Source organism: Ceratotherium simum, chromosome 7 (assembly GCF_057802395.1).
Source record: "Ceratotherium simum simum isolate JZ-2026a chromosome 7, ASM5780239v1, whole genome shotgun sequence".
Taxonomy (NCBI): Eukaryota; Metazoa; Chordata; class Mammalia; order Perissodactyla; family Rhinocerotidae; genus Ceratotherium; species Ceratotherium simum.
The window spans coordinates 28,180,155-28,189,467 of record NC_141906.1 but is presented as its reverse complement, the minus strand read 5'-3'; the positions used below and the strand labels follow the sequence as shown (position 1 = coordinate 28,189,467).

The window sequence follows — 9,313 nt, the reverse complement described above, 5'->3', positions numbered from 1 at the left end:
GATGGCGGGCACTTGGGACTTCAGTGAGACTTGCGTGCTTCAGGGGCTGCAGGGACTCTGAAGTCAAGGGAAAGACCACCCGACTACAGCTCTTGCAACTAGTAAAGTGTCAAAGAACAGGAATGGGGTTTATATTGAGTTACCTTCTCAGAGTGGGAGGAGACTTCCGGGACTTCTGGATTGATTGGATTATGATCAACAGGATGTAATCAAATCATGAGAGCGTTGGAGGTGATTGGATCAATTAAACCACTAAATCTCAATAAGAGTGTGGCTACCCAAAGGGAGGGTTTGGAAATATGGAGTTGGCCCTGTTGGTTTACATGGTGAATGAGGCCTGAGATGGATAGCGACCAAGACAACTACATTAACTGTAAGCATGTTACTGGTTCTGCAACAAACTGTTCATGAATTTGGGTGGAAAATCTGTTTAAAAATTTTGAACTTGGATCCAATTTAAGTGTACATATAATTACACTTTTGTTGCACTTTAATATACATTTGGATTTTCTTGAAATACAATTGTGTAAATCATAGGAAGATTGAATAAATTTCTGCCCCAAAATTCGTAAAATCTTACAACAATACAAGCAAATGACATTCTGGACAATATCCTTTCTGATAATATATGAGGAACAACTCATATAGAACAACACAACATTTTCTGCATTAGATACTCTTAAAATCATGATTCTCAAGGGAATCCAGGAATTGACACAAGCTTCTGCATACTTTTTGAGCCTTCAAGTACAGCTTTGTCTGAGCATTTCCATACTGAAATGGAATATATTTAAAATTATTTTAACTTTCCTATGTGTCATAATTTATTAAGTGAATGTTATAGACTTTAAAGTTATGAAGAGATTATCAAACAAAAAAGGGTAGGTAAACATATGACTTTTCTGATTATGCAGGGACAAATTCTATCTTTGAAGCAACAGAATGTATTTTTTCATGCGTCTCTTATTGGAGGTGACTGTGCATTGCAAATTTTCCTAAATCAGTATGCATTCCAAGGCAGTGCTTCCCTAAGTGTGATCCCTGGACCCAGAGCATCAGCTCAACTGGGAACTTGATAAAAAGGCAAATTTGGACCCCAGACCTTCTGAGTAGATACTCTGGGGATGGAGCCCAGAGATCTGTGTTTTAAAAAGCCCTCCAGAAGACTCTGATGCAGACCACATTTGAGAATAACTGTCGTAAGATAGAGGTGTCTGAAAATGTAAAGTCCCATCTTTACCCTATGAACACTTGACTATAGGCTACAAGTTCCTGGGGAGTTGTTAAAAATCATTATATTCAGGAAAAAAAAATGTGACAATTGAATCTGGGTCTCTGGTGGTAGGAACTAGATGGCAATAGACCCTCACATTACCTGGGTGTTTCTAATGTGCAACCAAATTTGAGAGTCTTTGAGCAGAGCTACTCAAATTACCTGCATTCAGATGACCTGAGGATCTTCTTAGCATGCAAATTCTGATTCATTAATCCAGACTGGGATCCAAGATTCAACACTTGCAACAAGCTCCCAGATGATGCCAAAGCAGCTCGGCTGAGAACCATGCATGGAGCAGTAAAGTTCTTGAAGTTATACAAGAAAGAGCCAACACCAGGACAATTCAGGTCTAAGAGGAAATGTGCTTCAAGTGTAGGTATCTTACAAGAAATATCTTCCATCCCTGACTTTGCAAGCCTGAGATTCCCCCAAGTCTCTCTGCTCCTATTCTGCCCTATTACACCCTAGGTCTCAGAGCAGACAAAGGAATACTTGCAAAACAGATCTGATCAGGAGCGGCCCTTGCTGAAAGACTCCAGTGGCTTCCTTTGTTTAAAGAAAAATGAGAAAAGTCCTGATCTTGCCTGTCAGAAAGACACTCTGGGGGGTGTTACCACTGTTGATTTAGCCTCAATGTCTTTGCATAGGCTGTGTTCTCTGCCTCGGCTCCATCCACAAACACATAGTAAATGGTCTATTCAGCCATCAGATCACAGCCTAAGGTCACTTCCCTCAAGGAAGCCTATGCTCACCCTCAGTATCAAACAACTTTTCCTTTGAAATCCCAAAGTGCTCATGAAAGCCCATTCATTTGTGTGATTATTTAATTATTATCTTTCTTCCTCACCTGATTAGAACATCCTGAGGTATTTTTGTGTACTGTGTAATCTACCACCTAGCATAGTGTCCTGCCCACAGTAGTCATCCAATAAATGTTTGTAGAATTAATTATTTAAAGGCAAGGACTTGAAGAGTTTTTTAAAAATCCTAACTAGTTGAAGTAACACATATGCAGTTTTTAACAAATATTTGGAATAAGTTGTGTAATAAAACTCATATACTTGAGTATCTCTATTGTTAAAAAAAAGAAAGAAAGAAAGAACAGGCCCCACGACAGCAAACCAAGACTTAATACAGTTTCAGCCCCTCTCATAATGTGACCATTAAACAGTCAGTCTGAAATTTCTGCAGTAGTGAAGTAATCTGCATGATAAAACCCTTGCCTTTCCATCCCCCCCGAAATAAGATGACTTGCCTGAAATGATCCTTTCTTTTCCTTTGTTAATAACTCCCTTGCCCCAGTCTCCTTCCTACAAAAACTTTCCCTTTTGTACAGCCCCTTGGAGCCCCCTTCTAGTTGCTAGATGGGATGCTGCACAATTCAGAAATCATTTAATAAAGCCAATTAGATATTCAAATTTACTCAGCTGATTTTTGTTTTTTAGCATTATTTAGAGTGGAAAATATGTCGGTGGGAATTGATCGAATGACTTCCATTAATGTTTTGACACATTGATGACACTGCCAGTTTCCAAAATTTCAGTCTAAATAATTTGAGTCTGAGTTCACATACCAAAATTCTAATGGCCCAAGTCAGCATAATATACTTTCTAAATCCAAAATCAGATCCTGACTTTCTACTCAATACTCTCAAAGAGCCATCTACGAACTTCAGGTTAAAGTCCAAATGTCTAGTGTGGAATCTGCAGGGGAGGGAAAATTCTCCTCTACCCTGTGAGGGTCTCTGGCTCGGCCTCAGAATTAAACTGACTTGAGACAGGTTAAGCAGACAGAAAAGCAAGATTTATTAAATTTTTACATGCCCATGGAGACCTTAAGAAGAGAATGAAGACCTGAATAAGTGACCAGAGGAAAAACTTTTATACCTTTTCAACAAAGAAATGATAAATTTGTGAGGAAATGACGAGACAAAGCAGTTTGGGCTAAGGACAGTAAATTGTGGGGAAGTGACAAGGAGATATATGGGGCGGAGAGGCAGGAACTAGTGGAAGATGAGGGTTATTTCAGTAAGTTTGTTTGTACAGTTCTGTTTCAGAGTTGATTCCCAGTCTCTGGGGATAAGGATGTTCTTCTCCTTCTGGCACATGGAGGGCACCTTTCTTCTAGGAAATTGTATGGCCTGTTTTTAGGTAGAAAAGGGTAGGTCAGAGAGCCCTTCTTGCATCTGCTGTTTTTCAATATTCCAAAGTGGCATATTCGGAGATGGCTTGTCCTGAGCTCCTTCATATCTAAGGCCTTTCCTGGTTCTCCCCCTGCCTATCTCATAGGGACCATCCTTTGCCTCTCCTCTTCCATACACTCCTCTCCTCACTTTGCCCTTCGCAGACTGGCCACTTCCTCTTCCCCAGCCCTTGACCTGGCTCACTCTTGCTGCTTGTCATCCTCCAGCACAGGAATCAGCTCCTATAGGAAGAGTGCTCTCACTCCTAGCTGGGTGAAGTGACTGTCCTACATTATTCTACAATACTTTCTACATAGTTTATCACAATGCGTTTTGATTGTTTAATTTTTCTACTCTAGTTTATGGACTTTATGTGAGAGGGGACTATGATATTTATTTCTATATCCCCAGGCCTCAGCGTAGTCCTTGTAATTATACTAGGCATAAATTAATGTTTGTTGAGTCATTCTTTTTTTTTTTTTTTTTTGCTGAGGAAGATTCGCTCTAAGCTAACATTCATTGTCAAACTTCCTCTTTTTTAGCTTGAGGAGGATTAGCCCTGAGGTAACATCTGTGCCAATATTCCTCTATCTTGTATGTGGGACGCCACCACAGCATGGCTCATGAGTGGTGTAGGGCCACGCCCGGGATCCAAACCTGTGAACTCAGGCTGCCGAAGCAGAGTGGGCCGAACTCAACTACTAGGCCATAGGGCGGGCCCTGAGTCACTCCTTTTATTTACAAACTTTTAGTTTTATTTGTTTAGGATGTGTTTATTGAAAAATACATGCCTAATATGTTTTAATCCTAAGAGTCTTCCTAAAAAAATGACTTGAATGTATTTATACAAGTAACTATTCAATACCCTGTGGTGGTGGGAGTGGTTAGTGTTGCTTCTAAGCAAGTTGAGGAGGGAGGCAGGTGGGAGGACATTGGGGTTTTGTGAGCACCACGCAGGCTACAATATGGAGTCAAAGACCCAGAGCAGGTGAAGGGGGAATACATACGTGGGACAATTTCTTAAAGCAAACTTTTACTTGCTGTTACTCAGGATGGCAAGCTCACCATGAGCTCACACCCATTTCCATGCTTGTCCTGCATTTGTGTGTCATACAAAGAGGCTTTCAGGGAGTTCTTTTGACTACATCTCTATGGAATGTCTCTCCTGGGCACAATTATGTCCATCATTTCAAAGGTAATGGTCTTGCCTTGGGCTCATGCAATGGTTCCTGGTCACATTCCCTGTGTCTAGCGCAGACCCTATTCTACCTTCCAGTATAACATGCTGCTATAAATGGAACTGGGAAAGATTCATGTTGTGGTTCTACCATTCAGGAGCTGGCTACAATAAGGTAGCTCCCTGGAGCATCATGAATTCCCCTTTTGCGCTGCCCAAGAGTCAAAGTCATACCGGAAGGATTATTCTTGGTCAAAAATAGGAACCCCACCTCCAGTGTTCATGATCAGTATTCTCCAAACAATCCTCCTTCCCGTTTCAGGGATTAACACTGACCCATATGGCCCTTTCACAACTTACTGATGTAAGTCATGGACAGTTTAGGTGATGGCACATGACAAACTGCCACGATTAATATCATTGCACTTTTTCTAAATTCACAATTATGTATGTGTCTGTCCATATTTATGAATATGTTCATATACATATTAATTATTTTACATGGATACACAAAGATACATAGCTAAAAGTATGGAAGAGTACATACCAAATTATTAACTAATCTACTGGTTGTATTTCAGGTGAGTTCCTTTTTTTCTACTTTATTGAGGTATAATTGACAAAAATTGTGTATATATAAGGTGTACAATGTGATTTTTCTTTTTTTTTTTGGTGAGGAAGATTGGCCCTGAGCTAACATCTGTTGCCTATCCTCCTCTTTTTGCTTGAGGAAGACCATCCCTCTGCTAATATCTGTGCCAATCTTCCTCTATTTTTTTGTATGTGGGGTGCCACCACAGCATGGCTTGATGAGAGCTGTGTAGGTCTGCATCTGGGATCCACATCTGTGAACCCCGGGTCGCCGAGGCAGAGCGTGTGAACTTAACCACTACACCACTGGGCTGACCCTGAAGTGATGTTTTGATATATGAATATATTTTGAAATGATCACCATAATCGAGATAATTAACATATCATCACCTTTCATAGTTGCAACCTGTGGCTATGTGGTGAGAATACTTAAGATCAAATCTCTTAGCAAATTTCAAATATACATTACAGTGTTATTAACAATAGTTACAAGCTGTCCATTTCTGCTCTGCAAACAACATGTGGGCCACCTGCTCTCGAATTTGCTTGGTCTTGATCCCATAAATGATGGGATTCAGCATAGGTGGAACCAGAATGCAGATATTAGCCAACAAGATGTGGACGTGAGGTGGAATGTAGCGTCCAAACCTCTGAGTAAGGGTTGTGAAGATTGCAGGCCCATAAAAGAGGATGATGATGCAGACATGGGAGCCACATGTGTTGAGAGCTTTGTGGCGAGCGTCTTGGGAAGGCATGTGGAAGACAGCACAGAGAATCAGCACATAGGAAACAAAAATTAACAAGACATCTAAGACAATTGTTGACACTATGACAAAAAGTCCATACCAGATGTTCACTCGAATGTCATCACAAGCATATTTGGCCAAACCAATGTGTTCACAAAAGGTATGTGGAATGATGTTATTTTGGCAGAAAGTCAATCTTTTCAAAAGAAATATTATGGGGAAAATTGTACAATAACTTCTCACAAAGATGATAACACCAATTTTCCCAATCAGTGCATGTGTAAGAATAGTGGTGTATCTCAGTGGGTAGCATATGGCAATGTAGCGGTCACACGCCATCACCAACAAGATCCCAGACTCAGAGATGAAAGTGCAGTGGATGATGAAGAACTGAGTGATACAGCGATTCAGGGAAATCTCCCCAGCATGGAACCAGAAGATGGCCAAGGCCTGAGGTACTGTGCATGTGGAAAGGACAATGTCTGTTCCAGCCAGCATGCAGACGAAGAGGTACATGGGTTCATGGAGGCTGCTCTTTGTGAGGATGATGAAGATGAGCAGGCTGTTCCCAAGCAGGGCGATGACATAGGAAATGAAGAAGGGGATGGATATCCACATGTGCTGGTCCTCAAGGCCCGGGATGCCCAGCATGTGGAAGACTGTGTGGCTAACACCAGTGTGGTTTATGGTAGTCATATCTGGAGAAACCACCAGAGACATCATCTCTTATTCACAGGCAGAGATGACAATACAGATTTTCCTTAATATTCTTTGTGAAGTCACAAGGAGCTTTTGGCATATGTCACACTCTCCATCTTCTTTGAACATGCAAATAATAAGAAACGTAAAAAGTTAATAGGATATGTTCTCTACCTCAATGAGTTATAGTCTAATTAAAAGAAATACATATCTCCAGCTAATAAAATAAACCATTATTGTATGTATTTCTCCTACAAACAGAGGATTGTGAATATACAAAGGAAATCATTACATGTATCTGGGAAGGCTGTAAAAAGACGTGTCTTGTACCTAAACTTGAACTTGACCATGAGATGGGTGTTTCATTACACGAAGAAGAATGAAAAGAGGGGGAAGCTACAGAAGAAAACACGGGTATTCAAATCAAAGTATAGCATGTTCATGAACCAGTGTTTGCTCAGCTCCAGGTGGCTGTGCTTTGGGAATACTGAAGAAAGCAAGGCAAGTGGTTGTACAGACATATTTTGCCTAATTGTTGGAAATGAGATTTGAAATCTCTCTGACTTGATTGCATACAATTTGCTTCCTTGTGAAGAGATTCAAGAGACCTTTAAGAGGTAACGTTGACAGGGTCTGTGTGCCTGAGGTGAGGCACTGCTCACGTTCATGCCTTAAGGAACTAAGTTTAGAAATGACTAAAATTGGAAAATCAGGCATTATTGCTGGTAGGGGATATGTATGATACTCAGAAGATTTTTCTGCACATGGAATTTCATCATTTAGTGCTTAGTGTACATTTATTCACTCATTAACTCAGTCATCCTGGAAGGAGTAATTATTCTTAAGGCACCATATTACAAACAGGGGATATAGAAAAAAATGGGAATTGTCCTGAGTCCCATGGCCTTATGGCTTGAGAGAAATCCAAATTTGTAAGCAGATAGGTTGAAGAATTGGAGGCAAATGTTAATTCTCTCTAATGAAGGGGTATTTAAAAATATCTAAGATATTATATATAATAGCTAAGTTATATCTTTTGTTCATTAACATTATTTCTTCACTCCAGCCACCCTCTTGGTGCCCTTGATTTTCCTTTCTGGGGCGGAACATCAGCTCCAATTACCATCCTCCAAGTGCTGGGAGAAAGTGTTCTGCCATCAGAGTCACCCATCGAAGGAGCCCGGTGAGCTGGCGGAGGTCAGGGCGCTGTCTCCTATAGAGCAAGGGCTGCTCGGTGAGAAAGTTCTGTCCAGTGAGGGCAGCTGACCTCCTGCAGGAAAATCAGTGGGATGGCACCGGAGGGATGTGAGGGCTGATGTGTGCCCCACAGACCTGGCTGGGAAAGGAAAGGAGAAAAATGGCAAGAAGGAAGAGGCCATTGAAGACACAATCAACAAAGTGAGGTCTGGAGAGGAGGGCAGGTTATGGATGCTGATGATGGCCATGTGTTTGGGGAAAGGAAGTAGCAGAGGAAATTTCACTAATTGGAGCCAGAGAGAGAAGCCAGGGAGCTCAGAGGTTGATGATTTGCCTGTTTTATTGGCTTCCTGACCAAGTTAGAGTGACTTTGGTCCGACACAAGTTCATCCTAAATGCCCCTCTCAATTCTCCTCCCCCATAGTTCTCACAGCTGCCTGAGATGGCCTGGTCTGCTTCCCACACTCCGCTTTGGGAAGCGCAGCACAGATCCTTGCCCTTCTCAGGGCTCGCTCATATTTTCCAAGAGGGTTCTGCAGTCTAAGTCAATATATTTTCTGTTTTCTCACGTCCAGTATAATTCTTAGGACATTTGTCTTATATAGGATTACTTCTCTTTCTTTACTAGACGTCTTTAATCTCAGCTGCCTTTAAACTGTGACTCTTAACCTCCCTTCCCAGACCTTATGCTCCATTTCTACTATAACCAACCAGATTGGTACCTCTGGTCTTTATCATTCTTTGTCCACATATATCAATAGCCTCCAAGAGTCCTATACTCTCTGGCCTGTCTGGGACATAACAGCCAGCTCAGTCCTTATCTTGATCCTGGAATGCCCCCCTCCCTTGCAGATGTCTAATTCACTCACCAGTATTTGCCGAGTCTTCAGGAACAGACGTGAAATTGGAGATGAAATTCAGCTTGTTGGGGGCCAGGCAGTTGGGCTGTTTATTCTCTTTCATGAGACCCCTTGAGGGAAGCACTTACATCAGGCCCCCAGGGACACAGCTGTCTCCACCAGCCTCACCTTCTTCCCAAATGGCCTGGATCCCACACCCTCAGTCCATTTCCCCACCTCCCTAGCCTTCTCCTGACTATTTTCTCTCCTGCTTCTCCCCACATGCTCTGATCTCCATCCCACACTGAATGTTCATATTTATGATGCTTCACTACAAAAACCTCTCCCAGCTAATCGAGCCTTGCTGCAGGCCTGTTTTAATACTTACACTGGCCTAAATATTGAATGAAACTACTGATTATTAAAGTTATTTTCAATCTTCAATATCAGTGCATGCAATTAGTATGTAAAGATGATTTTCAAATTTTTGTTCTTCATGTAAAGGATGATGTTGCAGTTATATTCTTCTCTGGAGTGGTCATAAGATTCATATTTTGGGGTCATAAATAATGAGTTTTAATTCCACACACAATATGTAGAACACAC

At 41.4% G+C, this 9,313-nt stretch overlaps 1 protein-coding gene across 1 annotated transcript; it reads right to left on the bottom strand.

Annotated features, from left to right (window-relative positions):
* Nucleotides 1-5,702: 5,702 nt before the first annotated feature.
* Nucleotides 5,703-6,695, bottom strand: LOC101399921 (olfactory receptor 52B4-like). Its single transcript, XM_014790183.2, has one exon. The coding sequence runs from the start codon at nt 6,693-6,695 to the stop codon at nt 5,703-5,705; it is 993 nt and encodes a 330-aa protein (XP_014645669.2).
* Nucleotides 6,696-9,313: the final 2,618 nt, after the last annotated feature.

Coding starts and splice junctions, on each gene's coding strand:
- LOC101399921 (XM_014790183.2), bottom strand. CDS start 6,695: ATGATGTCTCTGGTGGTTTCTCCAGATATGACTACCATAAACCACACT.